Genomic DNA, 24,422 nt, shown 5'->3' on the forward strand with positions numbered 1-24,422 from the left:
GATGCATGGGGTTTTCCTCAGCTTCATATGAAGCCTCCACTCCAGCACATCGTTTTTCTCCTTGTGCTCCAAACAGGGTTTGCTGTTTGTCGCATTGTACTTCTGCACCCAGTTTTGTGCTCCATGACCTGTAGACAACTCCAGGATCCTGTTATTGTCTGTGTCCCAGCTCAGGCTGTGGTACCATCCTGAAACCTTCTAAGACTGTTTCTTATTACATCCGTCTTAATGGTGTCTTGACTCGAGTGTCCATGGATGCACCTTTATGACTCATATCTCAATGCAGTAACTACTGCCATGTGACATCAATTTTGTTATTACCTTTTATGATATTTAAGTCTTATTAGCTCTCCTTAGGTGTGTATCTTAAGCTTTCTGGCTTTTCATATTTGACTTTTAGTTTTTTCTATGGACCTTGTGTATGTTTTATATATCTTGCATTATTTGGTTTTCAAAATTTGTTTTTACATTTTTAAGGGAAAGACCCTTTAAATAAAGTGCTTTGTCAGTTACAGGCTGAACTTAATTTCATGTAACCGGAAAACTCAAATGACAGCATATTAAACAGGGGAGAGATTTATTTTTCTTTCACTTTACAAGAAGAATTGGTCCCAGGCTAATGTAGCCGTCCAGCAATGTCCTCAGGCAACCAAGCTCCTTCTTGCTTTCTATTGTATCTTCCTTAGTGTGGGTCCCTTTTCCTTTTATGGAAAGATAAATGCAGATCGCTAGCCATCCGGCTCACATTCCTGGCATACAAAATGGGAAGAACCAAGGGCATACAGGCTAGTTCTGCCAGTTATTAACGTGCCACTGGGGAATAACCAGGAGCTTCTGATCATATCTTACTGGCTAGGATTGTGTCACGTGGTCTGGATCCAAGGGAAGCCAGGAAATGTAGGCCTTGACCTGCACGCACTGCCCTTCTCACCAGAATTAGGAAATGGGGTGGATGGCTTTTGGTGGGGAACTAGCTGTCTCCACTGCCAGTGACTCCTGTGTATTAGGCATGCAGAAAATGTTTGTCCCTTGGATTTTTATTATTGTCTTGCCAGGTATAGAATATAGTTATGCTTTTTGAACAAATGTATTCTATCGCTTGATTGGAGATAGTAGAAGCTGTAGTAAGTGGGGAGAGAGCAGATTTCCTGTGTAGGGGAGGGTAATGGAATGCATAGATGGTGACGTGAGTTTAGATGGCTGGCTTGCTTGGAAAGTGGTTGTGAAGTGGGAGTGAGTACTATTATTGCTGTTTACCTGGAGCTCTCATTCTCCCTAAACCTTGATCTTTCTTCTGCCCTTTTAATTTTTATACAGGGTAACATAGTTGCATATTCACCCAGGAAGGGTACCACATAGATGAATGGATTTTGTGTTTTCACAAAATGTTTCCTTTCCCTAAAAGTGAGTTTTTACGAAGTGTGCTGTAGTGGAGATTGTTTGTGTGTTTTAGCCAGGAAACCCTGAGTTTGAGCTCAGCTCTGTCACTGATCAGTGTTGTGACTTTAGGTGTCTTCTTGTAAACCTTTCAAAAATTCAGTTTCTCTGTTTTGCGGATAATGATGCTTCCTCACAGAACAGTTGCGAGGATTAAATAGGATAAATATTTAGAAGAGTTGACACGTAGTAGAAGCTCAACAAATGAGAATTTCTTTTTTCCCCCCTCATCTGGGGAATGGCGTGTGTTACTAGTTTCATAAATGGTTTAAAATCTCCCTATTACTGTGATTTAAAATTTTGGGGGTGGGGTGGGGGCTCTATCCTATTAAGTATTGATAGCTATTCAAAAGTTTTCTTGTAGCAAATGAATCAAACAAAAAGTAGTTGTCCTTGATACAATGCAGCCAGGGAACGAAAGACAGTATGCCTCTCAAATTCTTGTTCCCTCTGCTTACTTTCTGTATACAGACTCTAATCTGAATTTAAAAAAAAATTAATCCAACTACTATATGCTGATAAATATTATTTTTAAAAATCTGGGAATGTAGATTTAAATAGAATAAGATAGGTGGTTAGATTACTTCTTTCACTCTCCTAGGGAATATCAGGCAGGGACTTCTGGCATACATATTTGCAAGAGGTACAGTTGTACCTAGTGTTAAGACATTGTTTCAGTAGACAGAGGTGACATTACTGGAATGTGAGCTATATGATGGTAGGGGCTGTGTCATCTTTGATCATCATTAGACTCAAGTGCCCAGCACAGGGAATGTACAAAGTTGGGATATAATTACTATTCATTGAATAAACACAATTTTTGAAAAAACAAAATTGGGCTTTTTTGATACTGACCTGTCATTGGCATTTCCATCTCTGCATTTGTGTCTCTGTGGCGATCATTTCCTTTTTCCTGGATTGCATACCTTGTGGTAAGAAGCTGTGCACTCAGGGCCCACCTCAGCTGGTCCAACTTGCTTTTTCATGAGCTCTGTCTCCACCCCCTCCCTCCCTCCCAGCTCGTTCCTGTGAGTAATTTTGAGCACTCCCTGCCTTCCACACCAGTAGAAATAAAAACAGCTATACTGTGTTCAGCGCTGATTACACTCTCTTTAATCCTCATAAGAACCCTACAAGATTGGTGGACAAACCCAGGCTGGGATGAGAAAAGTGAGCCCTGGAGAAGTTAAGTGTCTTACCCAAAGCACAGTGCTAATGAATGACAAGTCAGGACTGAGCCCAGGTGGGCCCCTCCCCGCACAGGGACTGCCTGTCAGAATTGATGGGCACACATGTGATGCAGAGCTGCGCTCCATTGCGCGGCTGCAGTGCCCTTGCCTTTCACCTATAGTCTACTCATCAGACAAATCTCACCTTTTTTTTTTTTACCTGTCTGTTGCCCTCCTAGCTATTTTTTCCTCATTGTACACTCCAGTCTTACCTCACCTCAAAGATATAGTGAGTAAACCATACGTCAGAGCTCCTTGGAGCTCAATAGGAATCTCTTGGGACTTACTAATTTTGCTTTAAAAAATTTATAATAATAGTCACTATTATGAATTGAGTGCTATCAGTTTGCCATCATTTTGCCCATTTTACAGGATGAGGAATCTGAGACTCATCATTGATAAGCTAATGGTGTAGGATCTGATCCCAGAGCAGATTCTGGAGTGCACCATCGCCACAAGCACCTGGACTGAACCTCCATGAGAATGAGGGCCATGTCTCATATTAGTTTGCAAACTACAGTGTCTGGTCCACATTTGGCAATGAAGGCAGATTAAAAATAGCTGGGCTGATTAACAGTCTAAGACTCCTGCTTAGGGGGAGCAGTCTTAGGGCTGGTTCTCCTGGCGGTACCCCAGCACCCTAAGCCAAATCTAGAAAATAAGAATCTCTTTGGGCAGAAAAAAAGAAGTAAGTCTTTTGGTTATTTCAGATATTTCGGGTATTAAACCCTCTGAAAGATAAAGATTTTCTACCCCTGTATGATATTAAAAATGCTTTCTCTTAAGACAGTTTCAAAAGAGCAATTAAAAAACCATTTTGGCTGAACAGCATTGTCCTATATTCTTGACAGCCTCCTAATTGAGCCTGCGTATTTGGGCATATACATTCAGTTGTATTTGTGAAATATCAGGAATATTATTTTATAGTTTCAGAAGTCAAATGAGTTTGGGTGATTCTATCAGGATTTGAAGAAAATTTTGACATCACCATTCTAAATGCCAAGGAGGATCTCCAGCTTGAGTTGCAGGAAAGGGGACTTTATTATTATATACCACCTGAAGTGACTATATATATGCCACTCCAACCCATACCCAACCCTTCTTATTAAAGATGTAGACATAATTTATCTTAAAAATTCAAATAGTTAAGAATGTTTAAAAATATATTTAATTTTTTTAGAAGCTTGCAACTATTTTAAGCAGTACCTCTATAGGGTTAACAATGTTAAAGTTGTAATTTTCAAAGCATTGTTTTCTTTCTCTATTTGCACCAAGAAATAAAGACTCCCTCTGCTGGCTGTTTCTAGATATGCAATTTTTCTGGCAAGTTGTGCTAAAAAAAGTGAAACAAAGAATAACCTTTTTTGACATTCAAAAAGCTGGGTGCTTTGGGACATACATGCAACTTTATATTTGGGTTTTTAGTTATCTAATGCTCTTATGCAAGATGTTGTGTTGAATTAGCAGCTTAAAGCTGCATGAAAATTAGGTAAGCAGAGTGGAAAGAACAGGATGAGGTAGGAGCCCAGAGATTTGGGGTTCCCAGGCTGGTTCTGCCAGTGACCAGCTGGAGATCCCCCGGCAAGTCAGATCCTCTTCAGTCTCAGCTTCTTCACTTGTAGAATGAGAAGATTTCGGGAGATGTTTTCTAAGAGTCCTAACCTTTAGGATTTTATGATTCTAACAGTATTGATTCCATTTCTTTTACAGGAATATACATGTTTTACACTGATGCACATGCTTTGCACTGATATAAAATAAATATTTAGAAAAGTGAGGGAAAGGTAAAATGACAAAAATGGATATAAATCAGTTATTCCTAGTGCTATCACAGTATGGGAATGTTAGATCTAGAAAGTGATAGTTTGCATGGTAAGTTCATAAAACAATACCCCCCAGATGTACCAGAAAGACTGAATATAGCATATTTCATTGATTCTATGGCACCTTAAATTACAAGAAGCATCATTATCTTATATGCTTCCAGTTAAATTATGACATACCATTGATGGTAAGTTACAGAGAAGTTACAGAGAAGTTAAATGTGAGAAGGTGTGCTTTTAAAAATCAGTGAAACAAGGTAGTTCCTAAAAGTGCTTCAGTTGATGCCAGAGAGCTCAAGAATTAACAATAAAAAGTCTGATGTGTCCTGGACTCTGATAAATATTCTCTTTCCTCTCCTCGTGTTTTCCCCTCTCTTCTAAACACTTCTCCCTTCACCCCTCCCCAACTTGTCCTTCTTTCTCACTGTGTGAAACAGTTATTAACTTTTTCACTTAGGCATGTCTTATGGTTATTCTGGGAACAAACGACTGCTGAAAAACTGAAATGAGATACTGGAATAACATTGTGTCCAACATAAGCATGACCAGTGGTTTTCTGCTTTGAATATGAATAAGCATTAGCACTTGTGAAGGGTTTTTTTTTTTTTTTAAACTTCAAAGGTGAATTAGTCAGCACTGGCATCTTCACAGGAATTACATGAGTTTTAAAAACACTGAGGCTTCAGAGAACGCTCCTTTGATGAAGTCACTGGAAATGTTAGAGTGGGATTTGTGATCTGACCCTCTTTATTATTCGTATTGGATTTAGGTCCTAAAATAACATGAATATATACATATGTATATGTGTGCGTCCATGGTTTGGGATATTTTTAGTCTTAGTTTTTAATGTTTGCTTTCTTTTATAATGAAGTTAGAGCTGTTTCTTTTGCCTTTTTTTTTTTTTTTTTACCATGTAAGAGCACACTGAAAGGGCTTCTGATTTCTTGCTTTATAAAATTGAACACCCGCTCGAGTTAGGGTCTTTCTTGCTATCCTCTAGGGAGAAAGAAAGCCCAAGGAAGGCGCAGGCTGCCTGGCTCTTGGCCTGAGACAGAGAGCAGAGAGGGTCAAGAACAGAGTAGAGCACAGGGGCTTCAAGGAGACTTTCTGGGCCCCCCTTTGCCTGCAGACCGGCTTTCTTCTCTTGGTTGGAAGCCTAGACGTGGCATGATTTGGCAGTGTCAATGATCTAGACAGTCAGGTGGGACAGCGCTAAATCCCCTGCCGTGCCAGGTTTGGGGCATTTCCAGTAGCAAGGCCACACTGGGCCTCGTGGGCCTGATGCTGGATGGGAAGTGAATTCATACAGCATAAAGCTTCATCTTTGCATTTTGAATTCATACAGAACTTGCAGAAGATCTGTATGGATCCCCAGCCACACAGGTCCTTTAACTCTGAATTAGTTAATCTCTTTATCCCCGCATGCCCTCTAATGTTACTGCTGAAATGTAATGACCTACAAATGTGTACAAGTCCAGAGTTTTTACAGAGGTGGTGTGGGGATGATTCATCTTGTGACCTTGAGGATTGTGGAAAGAGCCTGGACCCGTGGTCATTTGATGGAACTGCCTCACCAGACCCTGAGCTATCCTTCTCTGGTTTCAAATGTGAGAAAAAAATAACCAAACCTTTAATTTGATTAATAAGCCATTGTTGGGTAGATTTTTCTATTACTTAGAGCCGAATTTGTTCCTAAATGATTAGCTCACCATGTAGTTACTTGTCATTATTTTCTTACCACTTTATAATCTTATTCTGGTAAAACTGTCTTTTTAAAATTGAATTCTTTATTTCCAACCATTGAAAAAAGGTACTTTATCATTTGTGTATCTTAAAAAGGATCCCCTCTTGAGGTGGCCTCCTTGCTAGTTTGCACCGATAGAAACCAGTGTCTAGCAGTGCTGGGCAAAGACACTTCTTCCACAGACCTTCCAGCACCTGTGCACCTGTGCTTCCTCGCCTCTTCCTCATAACTCGGTCCCTCTGATCTCAGGACAGTGGTCTGTGTGCTGTTCCATGTGTAGTTTTAGCCTCTTCAGTCCTTGGTGTCTTTGCTCATGATACTTGTTCCACACAGATGTTCTTTTTTTTTTTTTTTTTAATTCTCAGAGTTCCAGACTTAAAATAGGCCAGAGAAGTCACCTTATCTACCTTTGTTCAGTCCGCAGATTTCTTGAAAACTTGCCTATGTTTTCTTTTTGGTCCCATGTGTGTCCTTTCTTCCCTAGAGGTTTTTAAACTCTGTGAGGTTTCCAAGCCACTGTTTTGGAATCCCTAATATTGTCTCCTATAAGGCCATTCATGACGGTGTCAGTCGTCCCTAAAGGGATATTTACACTGTGCCAGGCCCCATGCTGACTGCTGGGGACACAATGGGAAGCACATATTGACATTATTCCTGGTGTCATGCAGCATGCTGAGTAGTAGAAGCTTATGGATAATAATTATGTAGTTGCACATAGGCATACGTGAAACAAAGGGCCTGGACCTAAACTGGGAGTAGCATTGAAAACTTCCCCACAGAATGAATGGTTTATCTGAAGGATAAGAAATAGGAGGTGGGTGGACAGTATTCTAGGCAGCAGTAGTAGGTGCAAAGGCCCTGTGTCAGGAAGGAGCATAGCTATTTCAAGAAACTGAGAAAATCATATGGTCAGAGTTAGAGAATAAGGAAAGGATTATAGGGAATAAAGTTGAAAGGGGCCACATGGATATGAAATGGACCTGTTTATGTCAATCAATTCCTGTAATTCTGATATTGGTGACAATATCTATTTTGAGCTAATGAACATGCACTACTCATGCTCAAATATGTAGTTGAATATCTCTTTCAGTGGAGGTAATTTGATTCCCTATGACCTGATTTCTCTAAACTATGTGCTGTTTTGCTCTTAATAAATATTTGACAGCTAGCAAAATAATGAAGGATAGCAATATGGAAGCAACAGCTTTTCTTGAGCTGTTGGGATCTTTGGGAACAGTCTTTGTTTTTAAATATAACATTTTGTTAGAGGTTTCGAATAAATAATAATGAATATATTATTTGCCGTTTCCCTTCAGGGGAACATATTGAGTTGCTTAATTCAAAACATCTAAGACTGTCTCCTCTTATCTTAGGACACTACATTCCTCATTTAGAAGAACATAAAAATCCAGGGCTGCTCTGACCTCTATATAAAAATATTTCACTGATTTAGGTACATTGCCTATCTGTTAAAAATAATGGAGAAAAAAATCTGAAACATTAAAAGATAGCTTTATAATCTTACTGTACTTGGATGATAAAATTTTAAAGAGTGGGAGAAATAAGCTTTACTTTGGGACCTAGTTGAAATCAAATTTCTATGGGCCTTGTTTCTTATTTTCTATTAATTATATATAAACAATATATATAATTAATAGATATAATAAATGCATTTATTTTTCTGTTGAAAAGTTGTATACTTTTCATTGTGGTAAGATCTTGGTATTTAAATAATTTTAAATTAAATATTAATTAATATTTAATTAAATATTAAATGTGGTATTTAAATGTAGTTAATCTAAAGATCAAATTTAAATTCTCCCCAAATAGAAACTTTGACACCCAAGATAACCATGCCCAACCGTCTTTTTCCTTCCCTTTTGCTCTTTCTTTCTTCTTTTTCTAAAAAAAAGTCTCTCACTTCATCCTGTGGATTCTTGCTCATATAGTTATGTTTAATCTGTGCTCGTTTTTTACCTGCTGAATAATTATCCCATTTTGCCTCCTTTCTTCTCTGAAGAAACAAAGGATAAGCGATTAAGTAGCTAGTTACTTACCAATGGGTCCAATGCCCCTTTCTGCTCTGTGGCATTGCCAAATGACCAGATGAGAACCCTGAGTTTTTTTACACATATTCTAGGATGAATCCAGTTTGGAAAGGAATGAGGCATCCCATTCCATCACTTTCTTGGGTCTGCAGGAAGGAGGAGAAAGGCTGACCGCTTAGCCTCTGCCCAGTGCTTTCCTGAAGCTTTCCACATAATCTGTTCTGAGAATCAGAATTCTGGGGATTATAGCAGATGAATACTATGTGTGCTTTGGGGAGAAAGCAATACATATTGAATTGATTTTCAAATTCAGGCTCTGTGTTTTCAGAAATGGCCTTTGTCTTATATTTTAAATAGTTCATCTCTTTTAGTCCCTTGGCTTTAGGGGCCTCAAACTTCTTTTCTGAAAAGTTAACCATTTCTTGCTCTGTGTGTTTCAACATTGTTGTGTCTACTGCTTTCAAAATGAGTTATGTTAATTTTTTAATCTCTTGCCTCCACTTACTTTTCATGGAGGGCAGCCTAGGGGACTTGAGGTATAAAGTATATAAACTGCCTTGATAAGGATGTCAGCCAAAACAGAGATCTGCTCCACCCACATTCCAGCATATTCTCTGCAGGGGCTACTGTGTCTTTATATTACATTTTCATTGCTAGATGCCATATGCTCCCGGCACAGTTTTTGAAGCTGTAAACCACTGTAAAGGCCAAGGTTGCTCTGATTGTCAGGATTACAGTGACACTGAGGGCTTCCTCAACACAGCCTGTGTGTACACTGTTGGCTGTCCTTGGGAGCTCTCTCTGTTCCTGCTGGTGGGATGTTATAGACAGATCTTATCAATGCATGTTTTTTCTTGCTAATCAAGTGTGTCTGCTCATTGATGAGACAAAGAAAGTTCCTGTTCTTCTTTAGGGTCCAGGCAGGATTTCTTCCTGCTGGCATACAATTGCAGATGATCTCGTGGATCAATTGTTATGAATTCTTCTTACCCTATTTTTTACTTTATATAGCAAGGTGGGGATTTGGGCCACTGAACTGGGAATGTATAATATCCCTTTATTAAATAGCATGATTATATGACCTTCAGATGTCTTTTTACCTTTCAGTATGTAGAGGAAACAGGATACCATTATTTTACTCTAATGGTTCTTAAGAGCAGCCCTGCCATTTGGTTTTTACATGATCACAAAAGTTTGTACCTGGGCTTCCCTGGTGGCGCAGTGGTTGAGAGTCCGCCTGCCAATGCAGGGGACACGGGTTCGTGCCCCGGTCTGGGAAGATCCCACATGCCGCGGAGCGGCTGGGCCCGTGAGCCATGGCCTCTGAGCCTGCGCGTCCAGAGCCTGTGCTCCGCAACGGGAGAGGCCACAACAGTGAGAGGCCTGCGTACCGCAAAAAAAAAAAAAAAAGAGAAAAAAAAGTTTGTACCTTAGTTTTAATCCGTACTAGTCTTATATCAATATCTTTACTTATGACTTGACTTTTTTTCTTAAACAGGAAGGTTTAGTATACTAATATTTTTGGCATATTCAACTCTACTAGAGAGTTAAGGCTTAGATTATCTTTCCCTTTTCCGTATATTTCAAGGAGAAATAAATAGGAATAAAAATGAGTTTTTTTAACAAAGGCTCCCCATCAGTAGTGTAAGGAATTTTTCATAAGTACTGAATAAATCTGAGAGATGACAGGGACTTACTGCTGTGGAAGATCAACCAAAATAAATTTTTATCGTTCATAGATGAATGTGTATTTTGGACAACTGTCAGCATTAAATGGGATTATTTTTTTAAGAAGAAGAGTTTGAAATGGAGCTCAAACAAAAGTATTGTTTTTTCCTAACAGGTGTTATTAATTTAAAAAATGAGTACACGCACTTATTCCAGAAATTTAAGTTAGCCTCGTCCTTCTAAATTTATATGTCTCAGTTCTTGGCAACTTATTTCTTTCCAATTTGCAACAAAATCAACTGAAGAGATTAATGGCATTTCTAATTGGTTAGGTATCTTTTTCATTTTCCCCAACTTTACCTCTTACTCTATTCTTGCCCTCTTCTTGAATTTGGCTTAGACTTCAGAATGTCTCCAGATTTTCATTTGTTAATTCCTCTGATATAAAAACTAGAGCATGAAAAATAAGAGGCATGCTTCTGTTACCCCAGGTGATGGGCGTTTATTGTAAGAAAGCATGGGGTAGTCGGGAAGTCTCAGGAACCTGTCCCGTGGCCACCAGGTCATTCCCAACCCCCTGTTTCCTGGCGTGGAATGAGCAGTGGCCTCCGAGGGCACTGAAATGGCAGCTCATCATTGCTCCACATGAAGGAGCAGCCCCAGGGTCGGATCCTCTTTTCCTCTCAGGACTGGTTGTCTTCATGTTGCTTTTGGCAAGAGCACCCGCCAGTGTTTGACCCAGTCAGTGTTAACCACAGCAGCATGGTGGACGGCATTTCTTAGCATCTCAGCAATTGTCTGGCACTGAGATTTGTCTGAAGGCACAAACTTAAAAACAATAGCCTACCCAGATGCAATCATGGGAAACACTGAGATTCCAAAGAGATCTTGGGATCTTCATGAACCACATGTGTTAACCGAAAAATGAAGGAATTGAAGTGAGAGCTCAGACACTTGCACCTGATTTTGGCAGTGTATTTTCATAGCCTTTTTCATATGACTTCACAGCTGCCTCAATGACTTCAAAACTCAGAACTGCCTGCTAATGGCAATATTAAGCCAGTTCTTACCTAGGATTATTTATAAGAAAAATTGTATATCTGTTGCTCTTTGAGAAGAATTTTAATTTCCTGAGGATTAAAATTTAGTCAATCATATACTTCGTGACAGAAAAGATTTTTTAAATTAAAATTTAAAAATACGTACTGAGTACCTGTTATGTGCAAAACATTTTGGTAGGCTTTGCAGGGGTACAAAGTTCATTTGTTCCAAAGATCTTTATTAAGCCATACATTGGCTTGGGCTAGGTCCCTGGGATATAATGCCAAATGGTGAGTAAATGTAGATTTTCCTTAAAGGAGCTTACTAGTGCAGTTGAGGAGAAAGATATTCAAGTAGAAAATTACAAAGCAAGAGCTCTAAGAGGGGCACATTATAAAGCTATGGGCAGTCAGGGGAGACTTTCTGGAGGAAGTGCTGTGGGAACTGGGGCCAAATGATAAGTAGGAATTTGCCAAATAAAGCATATTGTTGGTGGCTGGGGCAAAGATTTCAGGTAGAGGATACCTCATGAGCAAATAGAAAGAAGAGGTTGCAAATGTTTATCATATTTGGCTAAGGTCAGAGTGACCTGTTCCATAGGCTGATTTGCTGGGGAGTGTGCATGCTGTGTGCGTGCTGAAGAGTTTGGACTTTATTCCATGGGGTCCCACTTCCCTGGTTCTCTATCTCTCTTTATCTTTCAGACTTTCTTGCCTCTAACTCACCATTAAATATTGCAATTTCTCAGGGTTCAGCCCTAGATTCTTTTTTTTCTCATGCTTCTAACTTTTCTCCCTTGTCAGATATATCCATATCCACAAGTTTACCACCTATAAGCTCAATGATTCTTAAGTCAATTCTGAGCTGAGGATCTTGCATCCCTGTTACTACGGTCCTGCTTACCGCCTCATCTCCCTCAGGGACATGCTCCCTGCTTGCTGCACTTGCCGTTCCTGACGCCTTTTTTTTGTTTTGTTTTTTTTTTTGTTTTGTTTGCGGTACGCGGGCCTCTCACTGCTGTGGCCTCTCCCGTAGCGGAGCACAGGCTCCGGACGCGCATGCTCAGCGGCCATGGCTCACGGGCCCAGCTGCTCCGTGGCACGTGGGAGTCCTCCCGGAACGGGGTACGAACCCGTGTCCCCTGCGTCGGCAGGCGGACTCTCAACCAGTGCGCCACCAGGGAAGCCCCCTGACTCCTCTTAATCCTTAGAATCTGCCAAGTTTCTTCTTGCCCCACGGACTTTGCATGGCTTCGGTTCCCTTAGCTTGAAATGATCTTACCCTCTCTTTGCCTAGCTACTGCCCACTCCTTCTTCAGGTCTTGGCCTGAATATCACTTTTTCATGCATATCTTTCAGGTATCTCCTGAAAGAGATACCTCCATTATAGGATTTAGTAACATACTGAATTTTTATGTCCTACTTTGTGACTATTTTTTTTGTTTGTTTGTTTTTGTTTTTGCGGTACGCGGGCCTCTCACTGTTGCGGCCTCTCCCGTTGTGGAGCACAGGCTCTGGACGCGCAGGCTCAGCGGCCATGGCTCACAGGCCTAGCCGCTCCGCGGCATGTGGGATCTTCCCGGACTGGGGCACGAACCCGCGTCCCCTGCATCGGCAGGCGGACTTTCAACCACTGCGCCACAAGGGAAGCCCATGACTATTGTTTTTAATACTGCTTTCCCCACTATGCTTTAGCTCTCTTGAGGGCAACAGCCAACTCTATGACAGCCTTATATATATATATGATTTTTTTTTTTAAAGGGAATTTTATTTTTATTTATTTATTTTTGGCTGCATTGGGTCTTCGTTGCTGCGAGCGGGCTTTCTTTAGTTGAGGCGAGTGGGGGCTACTCTTCGTTGCGGTGCGCGGGCTTCTCATTGCGGCGGCTTCTCTTGTTGCAGAGCAGGGGCTCTAGGCACGCGGGCTTCAGTAGTTGCGGCACGCGGGCTCAGTAGTTGTGGCTCACGGGCTCTAGAGCACAGGCTCTGTAGTTGCGGCGCACAGGCTTAGTTGCTCTGCGGCATGTGGCATCTTCCCAGACTAGGGCTTGAACCCGTGTCCCCTGCATTGGCGGGCGGGTTCTTAACCACTGTGCTGCCAGGGAAGCCCAATGACAGCGTTATACTAAAACACTTAGCAAAGGATGTATGCTTTGCATGGGGTCTTAATAAACACAATGAGCTGCTTGAGTTAGGACAACAAGGAGCCATTGAAGAATTTTAGAAGAATGACCTGATGTGACTGGCTATTAGAAAGTTTATTCCCCTAGCAGTATGGAGAAAGAGTTGGAGAAGGTCTTTGGCTAGAACAAGAGATATAAGTAGGGGGATATTACCACTAGAAACTTACAGCTTCATGGCACACATATGATTAAAAAACACAATTCAAGTATTCCCTGGTCCACGGGCCCAGTGATATTCTCAGGACCCTTTTCATCTCTTGGCATGGTTTACTCCATGTGGGCCCCATTTTCCCACAGTTTTTCTCTTCATGAACAGTAGCAGCTTCACCCTACACCTGCCCAGTGGAAAAGAGGGCTCACTTTATGGTTATGTGAACGGATGTCTAGATTGGCCCTGACTGACTCTGATTAGGTCATGTGCCCATCTCTGAAGTAGTCACTGTTGCCAGAGGGATTCTGGGTGTTGATTGATCAATCTGGATAACAACTATGTGAAGCTGAGGCAGTCATGTACTGGTAAGCTGGCTATAAAAATAATATTTTCTTAAAAAGGCCTTATTTGTAGCATTTGCCAGTTTCTTTGGTATACTCCCACCATGGCTGATATCAAGATGCCTGGCTAGCAGAGTTCCTGAATGTTTAACAATCACCTCTTGCAAGCCAGTTCCAGCAGCTCCACTATACCATCACTGAGCTGAAAGTAGAGCTGCCAGAATCACAAAGACTAATGGTGAGGGAGGGAGTGGGTCTCTAAAAGACAATCAGAATGCTCTTAGAAGAGGGATAGGTGCCTGGTTGCCAGTCCAACAAATAAGCCTGCACTCTCCTGCGTAACTTATACTTTGGTGTCGTGATCTCATTTTACTTAGGAATTTTTTTAAAAGTTCTTATATTATTTCCTTGAATAACATTTTTAAGTACCTTATAATATTCCATTTTGTGAAAGTACTATAGTTTACCATTCTTTTGTTGTTGTATATTTAGGTTGATAGAATTATACATAATGCTTTGCTGGATAAGTCTATGCCTAAAGCTGTTTTCCACATTTATGACAGATTTATTGAGATGGTTTGCCTAAGGGAAATTACTGAGTCAAAGGAATGGACCTTTTTTTTCGGTACGCGGGCCTCTCACCGTTGTGGCCTCTCCCGCCGCAGAGCACAGGCTCCGGATGCGCAGGCTCAGCGGCCATGGCTCACGGGCCCAGCCGCTCCGCGGCATGTGGGATCTTCCCGGACCAGGGCACGAACCCAAGTCCCCTGTATCGGCAGGTGGACTCTCAACCACTGCGCCACCAGGGAAGCCCAGGAATGGACCTTTTAATGCTTTCGATAAATACTTTCCAACAGGTGTACAAAATAGTTTTACCAATTTATATCACTCCTGTCATTGTAAGAGAGCAACTATTTCATTCCACTGTCATTACACATAATTAGAAAAATAATCGATAGAGAATTGACACATCATTTTAATTTTCATTTGTTTGAATTACTGAAAATGTTTAAATGTCTATATTTTTATAAGGTGTATTTCTTATATTGAATTTTCTTACAATTTCCTACTTCTGTGTGTGTTGATCTTACTATACTATTTTCATAGGTATTTAACTTATTATAATTAATTTAATTTATATATGACATATCACAGTTAGTAGTGGAAATTCTAACACATAGCATAACTTGGTAAATGTTGAGGGGAGTGTTGTATATGTAACTCTCTACTTCTGTATGATTTGGGGTGACATTAGCTGCTGTAATAGATAAAGAATCACAGTGAGTTAACAGACTAAAAGTTTATTTCTTGCTCATGTCAAAGTTACATGTGGGCATTCCTAGTTGGGCACCTTCCATGTGGTCATTCAGAGACAAAGCCTCCTTCTGTCCCATGGCTCTGCTCTCCTCTTTAGGTCTTTGTCATCATTTCCATTCAGTGAGAGGCTGGCGTAAGAGAATGGATGACAGCATATGGGAAATTTTTATGGATTAGGTCTGGAGGTGCAACACTGCATGTGCTTACATCTCATTGACTAAAACTCAATCCCATGGACACAACTAATTGCAAGGGAGAAAAGAAAAAGGATTTGGTGAACATCTAGCCAGTCTTTGCCAAAATTTCTATAACCTGAAATAGAGAAATCTTTATATTCTATTTACTGCTGTTACAACATGTATATCTGGGAATAAATCACCCATGTTACTTGGATTGTTTAAAGATTTAAATATGGAGTGGAAAATTTAAAATATTGATAAGAGATATGTAGCTTTTTAGTAGATCAGAGTGGTGGGAAATGACATTGAATGGTCATTGCATGGCCTCCAGTTTAGACACTGAAAAGAAGAGTTTGGAAGTTGTCAGATAGAGTGACTTTGACACATATTATAAACAAGTCTTGGATGGGCAACATTTACTCCATGTATAAGAAAATTAGATGTAAAACAAACTGTATAAGGAATTTGTAATTAGCTCAACTAAGTTTGATGACTTACTAGAATTATATTTTTAATAGACTATTTTAGCTCATTTTTTAATTTCTACCTACACAGGTAATTAAAGTATACAGTGAAGATGAAACCAGCAGGGCTTTAGAGGTACCCAGTGACATAACTGCCCGAGATGTTTGCCAGCTGTTGATCCTGAAGAATCATTACATTGATGACCACAGCTGGACCCTTTTTGAGCACCTGCCTCACATAGGTCTAGGTAAGGATACAAAATCATAGTCATATCATTGCTTTTCTGTCCCTTATAGTTTGATCATATGGCAAAGGTTTTCTTCACTTGTAGAAAAATAGAGGACAATTATGAATAGTCCTTTTCTTTGTTTTTTATTTTTGGGTTGGTAGTTGAGAGAAAAGTAAAGTAGCACAAAATGGAAATAAGAATAGAAATATTAAAAATTTACCACCCTTCATGGTTTAAATAATGATGTGTGGAAATTTGGGAGCTAAACCATAGAGTCTAAACTGATGGGAAGATACATCTCATAATAACCTTTAGTAGCACAATTAACATTTTTTGAGAGGTCAGTAAAATATGCTGTTATTTGGACTACTTTTTTTAAAAAATAAATTTATTTATTTATTTATATTTGGCTGTGTTGGGTCTTCGTTTCTGTGCGAGGGCTTTCTCTAGTTGTGGCAAGCAGGGGCCACTCTTCATCGCGGTGCACGGGCCTCTCACTGTCGCGGCGTCTCTTGTTGCAGAGCACAGGCTCCAGGCGTGCAGGCTCAGTAGTTGTAGCTCATGGGCCTAGCCGCTCTGCGGCATGTGGGATCTTCCCGGACCAGGGCTCGAACCCGTGTCCCCTGCATTGGCAGGCAGATTCTCATCCACTGCGCCACCAGGGAAGTCCTGGACTACTTTTTGAATTGATTGTAGTGCACACATGGGAAATATCCACAGTGGTGGTTCTCTTTATGGGACTGTACACCCTAAATTTTTCTTGAAGAATGAGTAATCCTTCACATTTTAAAGTCATAAACATAAAAAATAATCGTATTTATTTGCAGTTGGAAATATCTCTCTGTATTGTGAACTGTAGAGGCTTTTCCCCTCATATCTTTTAATAAGTTATAAAGAATTTTCATTCTTCTGCTAGTGTGGGACAGAATTTGGCGACAATTTTGTCTCCCCTTTCTTATTTTTACAAATACTGCTGTTAAAAAACATGTCCCCATAATAGGTAGATGAGAAAGGAAGGAGTTTGTTATGGCAGTGCCATTTGATTCTTTGAATTTTGTATTAGTTTCCCTTGGCTGCTGTAACAAATTAGCATAATCTCAGTGGCTTAAAACAACCAAAGTTTATTCCGTTACATTTCTGGAGGCCAGAAGTCTGAAATCAGTATCAATGGATTAAAATCAAGGTATCTTCAGGGATGAGCTTCCTCTGCAGGTTCAAGGAGAGAATCTATTTCCTGCCTCTTCTAGCTTCTTGTGGCTGCTGGCATGCCTTGGCTATGGCTGCATCACTCTAATCTCTACCTCCATGGTCACACTGTGTTCTCTTCTGTCTGTGTGCAGTCTCCCTCTACCTCTCTCTTAGAAGATAGTAGCATTTAGGCTTTATCCAGAATAATCCAGGATAATCACTTCATTTCAAGATCCCTAAATCAATGACACCTGCAAAGTTTTGTTTTGTTTTTATTTTTTTACCATGTAAGGTAACAGTCACAGGTTTCAGGGATTAAGATGTAGATATCTTTAGGGGGCTATTATTTAGCCTACCATCATCTCCTTTGCATTGTAAGTCAAACAACTTTTAGTAATAAACAACTTATTCAAAATTATTTTAAATAAGTTGTCAATGACAGGACAATTTGTCCCTTCAATTTGTTTAAAGAATTGAGAATTTTATACCTAGGCATTAGAGTCATTCACTTTCTTGCATAGCTAGCTACCAATATATAAAAATTTTCCTTCGTTTGATACATAGAGGGTTTACACCTCAGAGCAGCGTACCAAAGTAAGGTTCAGTTCGGTTGAGAAGTTTGCCTTTGTCTTATGAAATGCAATAAAGATGATGTTGGCAGAAAAGGTATGTTCTTAGGAGGATCCGTTTTTAAAAGATTCTGGAAAATGGTTCATTTAAAGTCCCTTGCATTCCCTGAACCATTCAGGAAGTGTCTATAGTACTTCCAATTTGAAGACTGCTGTCCAAGGATATGTCAGGACCTGAGGAAGAGGACAGAGGGAAGCCTGTGGAAAAGAAGTTTGGATAGTTCGACAGTCTCCACAGGGATTCTGAACCTCAACCCACCCTCCCACCCCCTGTTTGATAGTTGATGAGCTACAACATGTCAGCTGATCTCCACAGCTGAGCATGTACCTTCCAAGAAAACTTGAATTCTGAAGGTATGCTATACTGGTCTGTGTGACTTGCTGTCTCACCCTCGTAGGGCAGAGAAAGTTCAACATATATTTTCTTCATTGCCATTTGTGACTAATTTAACTTCTATTCATGATCATTGCTCTCAGAAATATGGTGTTAACTCTCATCAGATACCTGCCGTAATTCCAAACTATTTTGTTTGCTTATGCTTCTAGAAATATAGCTCTCAATTAGTATAATATATAATTACAGTATTCTATACTCTTAAATTTTTCTTTTAGAGAGAGTTTAAAAGTCATTAAACATCTCTTGCAGTTATAGTCACTACAATTTATCCCTAACAAAGAGCTTGAAGTTCAGTAATAAAATCTACTTTATAAATCAAGAAGCAGTTTTCACAAGAGACCGCGGCAAGTCATGTGAGGAATAAAAAGATTTGTGCAAGTCTTTTAATGTAGAAGCTTAAAATGGGACGTTGAGAATTAATTTGAGCTACATGCTAAATTTAAACTTTTAGGCATTGAATAGAAATATATTTCTCCATTACTGTATTTTCTGGAAATTGCTGAAATAAAATCAAAGATGTGAGAATATTGTCTCATGGCTTCATTAACCATGCATTAGACCAAAGCTTATGAGAAAGAAATTTAGTTCCAGAGCTTTTTTTGTGTTCATTTTTTTCTCTTTGTTTTTACTCAGATAAAAACTTTATACAGTAGAAAAATTGCAGACACTAATGCTACCCAAATACTAATGTATATTAGATTTGCCACCTTCCATTCCTTTTTAAAAAAAATCTGCTGCTTTATTTCTGTAAGGATACCCTGAGATGTTAGATGATAAGAGTTAATGAATATCCAACTAAACTCTTGAGAAAGTTTTTATTCCTTTTCTTTCTTCTACTTCTTTAACAATATAACAAGAGAATAACAACTCTTAAGATGCTGTGGTCTTCCTCAGCATCAAATGTAAAACCAGTGTGTCTCTGAATTTTATTTGTGTGTGTGTAGCTTATAAATACTCTTGTAGGAGCTATTCAACCTAAGAGTAGTATTCAGGAACATCTTTGCTATTTGCATATTAAAATGAACTAAAAGAACTAGAGTGGGGTGTTTCTGCCCCTTAAATATGCTGTGCAGCTGCCAATGCCCTTTGTCAATAGAATGAAGCACTGACATATTCAACTGCAAATCTTCTTTTAGTGGTGATGACGTAAAGAACCAAAGGACAAATCATTTCCAAAACTTTGGTGACCAGCTAGTGAGCTCTGCATGTTGTTCAGGAGACATTCTTGACCTCTCTTTGATTAAAATGATAAGTTTTCAATGAATAGAATTCTAAAAGTGAAGAGGTGGTCTATTATTTTAAAAGAATATTTTTAATACAAAAATAATTCAGCTCACTGTAAATAACAGAAATAAAGATGTCAGGAATTAAACAATACTATCCATTATTTCACAATGCTGAGATAACTTTCTTTAGTTTCTCTATTTTAACATAATCTCTAGCCTATGAGTTCACTTGTGTAGATTACCTTCTTTTATATATGTGTGCATCTTTAAAAAATACTGATTATTTTTAGTTTTTTTTTTTTTTTCCTTTCCACCTTACAGATTCCACAAAAGCTAGGAACTAACTCCCCCTGCCTTTCCCTGTTGCTTTCCTCCAATAGTTTAACAAATATCTGTTGACTATTTTGCACCAAGCCTGTTTTGTGTGTGGATCCCGGGGGTACAGTATGAACACAATAGACAAAAAGCAATGCCCTCATGAGTTTGCATTCTAGTGGGAAGAGAAAGGCAAGAGATACATGACTAAAATGTGCAATCTTTTAGGTGGTGATTAGCACTGGGGAGAAAAGGAAGGCCGGGAAAGGGATAGGGAGTCCGGGGCTGGTTGGGAGATGCACTTTAAGTAGATCAGGGAAGGTGTCCCTGACAGTGTGATGTTTGAGTAGAGGTCTGAAGCAGACAGGGCAGGTCTTGTACTTAAATAGAAGATTGTTCTAGAAGGAGGGAACAGCAAGCGGGAAGGCCTGGACATGGCAATGTGCTTGTGTTCAGGAAACAGGACTTAGGGAGTCAGTAAGGTGGAAAGTAATGGAAAGGGACTGCACAGAGCTACCGCAGAGCCAGCTCATGCAGGGTCTCCCAGGCCATGGAGGGGACTGGACTTTTACACTGAGTGAGGGAAAAAGTAACTGTAGGTCTCTTCGTCAGAGAGCAGTATGGTCTGACTTAGCTTTAAAGTCTACTACTAAGAAGACCCGAACGCAAGTTTTGACCATTTGGAGGCTAAGCAACTTCCTTTTGCTTTTACATCAAATTATCTGTGGCTTCCGCGCTTGATCCTTGCCCATCTCTCATTTCTGCCAGTCGCGCATGCCACATTGTACCATCTTCATGTCCTGGTCTGCACATGTACAAGGCTTAGTGTTTGTGAGATCCTGAAGCCTTGTAGGCAAGAATATTGTGACTTAGGAGATAGATGAGAGTGGGGAGTTTTCTGCTTCTAGTTCACTTTAATGTCCCAGATAAGCTTAGGAAAGTTTCAGAGACATGTTATATGGTTAATAGATGTGCTACTGTTGTGTGTGATCCATTAAAACACACCACAAATTACTAAAGTCAGAAGGGGGAGCACATGACATTCAAAATATGGTTATGGAATTCAAAGTCTGTTTTCAGAATGACACTTTGTGTGGCAAAAAACCCTCCAATTTTATTGGTATTTTTAATATGAATGCATATGTATGATAGCTACTATTAACATGCATCTTATGTGTGCAGGGCCCCTACTTAGAGGTTTCACATTCATCTTGATAGACACTCTCAATATTTAGCCTCATAGCAACCCCGCAATGTACATTTATTTCATCTCCATTTTACACATAAGAATACAAAGAATCGGTGATAAAAAGTACCTGGCCCAGAGTCAGCCTTGCACAAATCTAGGTACCTGTCAGATTCTCAAGTGTATGCATTTTCTGTGGAAGAAAGTTTGTTATTTCCTCACTTCATTAGGTCAGGCCAGTGTTTTCGGGATTCTGTGGTTGGTTTGTCTCTCTCACTTTCCGTCTGCATCTCTCACGCGTGCTATAAATACAAATTTAAATTCTGAAACCTCAAGAACATTTTCAGACAAACCTAGGTAGTACTGAAATTATTGGAATCAAACTGAGCCAGCCTGGTCCACTTTATAGCAGAGCCAGCTATTTATCTTGGCTGAGAAGAGGATCACTTTGGAAATGGGCTGTTGTTGAATTTATATACATTGTGAATGGTAATATGCCATTTGGAGCTTTGAATATGATATCAATATTTCATATCCTCTGTCCATAGTTCTTAATATATGCTACCAAGGATTTTCATAGGTAGAGTAAATCATGGAAGGCAGCTAAATATCCTGATTTTGTTACAAATTGCTGATTTGCCTGATTTTGGGTCGTGTTATTATGAGTTTCTAGTACTACATACAGCTTTATAGACATTGGATTTAAAATACCAGTATATCACCAAATATTTCCCCTTCTCTAATGATGTAACAACCCGTTTTGTAACTGGTGTGTTTTACTTCACAGCCACTGGATGTCACTATAGTTCCCCAGATGGAGTCCCCTGCCTTTACAATTATTGTAAGAGGATGGTGGGTGGGTGGGGGGAAACTTCAGTTTTAAGTCTTCTGGAACTTAATGGGATCCATGTTTGCTTCGCTCCCATTTTGATTCCTAATTGAAGCCATGGTATGAAGCAGCGGCAATTAACACAATACCTCAAGCGCATACCTATAGATTCCTCGGGAAGTGGAATTAATTGTATTTTAGTGTCATTGCTAGGGACTGCTGAGATTTCTATTGTATCATTGTGGAGTGGCTTTAATAAGAAAAATGAATGACTGCAGGCTTTTAATGAAACCATTTTTATATGTGCAGCTATACCCACATGATCTCTTTAAGACTGAAGCAATGCACAGCAGCGGTGAGGGAACACTTCACAGCTGCCTGCTTTGAAGCTGCTCCTTCACTCTTTTCTTCTTTGCAAAAGAAACAGAAGTGTTTTTTCTGTTGTCTGGCACTGATACTGATATGTCGTTGTACTTTCTGTGCCGTTTGGAACCTACCAGCCATCAGAGTTGTGACCACCCTCGTCACCAGCGGAAATAATTGTGAAACCCTTAGGACACGTGTGCTTCCTTCTCTATCGAGACTTATGTAGCCCTGATCTGAGGGTTAAGGCGACATGTGCTCTGGTAGCACACTAAGGCTGGAGATGGGAAATGTGAAGCCAGCGAAGAGTGCTCATAACTAAATCTGCCTTGTGGTCCAGCTGATTTTTCCTTTTCAGTATTCTCATAGCCTGAGTTCAGCTCTCATCATCTCTCTTCTCAGCAATTCCTTTAGCCTTACAGTTGGTCCTTCCTCTTGCCTCTGGTCATACCAAAGTTATTCATCTGAGTGCAGACCTTGATTCACCTTGCCTTAGGGTCCAAGGTCCTTTGCAGGGCTTGTAGTACCTGTGACCTGACTACCCTTCCTACCTCAAGCCTTGTGTCTTGCACCTCCCTCCTCTAAGTTTATACATTAGAGAACTGCCTGCAGTCGCCTGCATTTCTACTCCTTGGGTTCCTTGCTCATGCTGTTAAGATTCTCAGGAAGCCCTTTCTCACCCATCTTTACCTGGCTAACTGCTATGCATCTTCCAAGGCTTACTTGGAATGTTAGTTAAAAATAGCAATAAAGTATAACTGTATAATAACTGCTAGCCATTTCCTAAAAATTCCTATGAAAACAAAGATGGAACCCCTCAGCTGTTCAAGCTGACTGACAGCTAACCTAGCGCCACGGTCTGAGGAGAGGAGAGATAGAAGAGCAGTTGGAGGCATCCCACGCTCAGTCTTATGAAGTAGAGTCACCCTTTCCATTTGAGAGCACCTGCCCTCTCATATGCCTGGGTACAGACTTTGGCTGCTCAGAAGCTAGTTGTTTTTTGAGGCAATTGGCATACTTGCTGGCACTACCTTTTCTCATACATCCATTAGGAAATTACAACCTCCCCCCAACCCTACCCCCCAAAAAAAGAGTGGTACAGGAAGCACTAGGAGTGATAGAGGTAAATTGTGTCCTGGGAGGTGAGGCTCCCACAAGTACACACTATAGGTGGGTGTGGAGAGCAAGCAAATCTGGATAAGAAACAGATTTAAGGCTGTTCAAGCAGGATTATTTACAGTATCAATTAATGAGAAAAATAAAACCTAATGCTATTATAATAGGGGAATGTTATAAATTACAGTATATTAATAGGATGTAAGTTATGCTGCTTTTAATCATGTTTTTGGAGCTTTTCCTTTGAAAACTGATGTGGACAAATGTAAGATTGTAACAGTGATTGAATAAAGTATGTATTTTTCACAGCATTCAGGAAACATTGTATATATGTTTATATGTGTACAGTGTTTTCTAAATGCTGTGAAAAATATATACACATAAACTCACATAGTCCCAAAGAAAAAGACAATAATGTAAAGTGCTTATTCCTGACTGACAGTTTTAAAGATGGACTGTGATTGTCGGCTGTGTTTTTCAAATTTTCTATAATGGAAATGTATTATTTTAGTAATCAGGGGAAAAAAAGAAATAAACACAATTTTTAAAACTTATTAAGAGATTTTTAAAGACTTAGTTCAGACAACTTCCTGAAGCCCCAAGTTAGATCAAGTACCCATCTTCTACACTGCTATAACATTTTCTGCAACTGTCTTAATAGTGATCATATTATTAAAACTAGTCCATAATTCCATAAGCAATGGAACTCTCTGTATATGTACATCTTTGTAACCCAGGGTCTAGGACAAATAAATGGCTTTTGAACTAAGGTATACTAAACTGTAAGTTGTTATATCAAGTAGTTCAAAGGATGGATTACAAAGTACATAGAAGGAAGAGACTTGAAAAAGAAGCCACAGAAATCACATGCCATGCCCAGATGGAAATTTACTCTGAGTCCTTAAAGGGTTCATTGGATAACTTAGAATTCATGGAAGCTGTTTCTAAGCTCTTCAGGTATTAACAGTCAGCTTGAGATAATATATATGCAAACATTTTGTGGAAAAATAAGGCTTTCTATGAATACAAGTTGTGATCATTGAGTCTGAGTTAATATGAGGACTGTTTCGCTCTGTTGAAGAATGATCCACAAGGCCTTTATACCCATCAGCTTTCATGTCAAGATTTTCCTATTATTGCACTTGGGAAGCTGAATCTGGCAGTGGCAATTTTCCAGGGAATCTTGCTGGTATTAAGTAGTTTTCTTAGGTTAAGGAAACTTTTAGAAATTGAGCCTTGCTTTATTCTTTGCTTCTCCAGTTTTTGTTTTGCTTGGTCAGAGGCTGTTCATTTTTATCTGAAAATAAGATTGACAAAAT

General features: G+C 39.7%; 1 protein-coding gene across 4 annotated transcripts in view; it reads left to right on the top strand.

Moving 5' to 3' along the window:
* The window catches only part of GRB14 (growth factor receptor bound protein 14), a 127,979-nt gene that overhangs the window by 60,585 nt on the left and 42,972 nt on the right, over positions 1-24,422 (top strand). For all 4 annotated transcript variants that reach the window (XM_032638537.1, XM_032638535.1, XM_032638534.1 and 1 more), the window contains one exon: positions 15,716-15,872. In XM_032638537.1, coding sequence (XP_032494428.1) covers positions 15,716-15,872 — 157 coding nt within the window. The remainder of the gene's footprint in view (positions 1-15,715; positions 15,873-24,422) is intronic.

The sequence above is a fragment of the Phocoena sinus genome, chromosome 7 (genome assembly GCF_008692025.1).
Source record: "Phocoena sinus isolate mPhoSin1 chromosome 7, mPhoSin1.pri, whole genome shotgun sequence".
NCBI lineage: Eukaryota > Metazoa > Chordata > Mammalia > Artiodactyla > Phocoenidae > Phocoena > Phocoena sinus.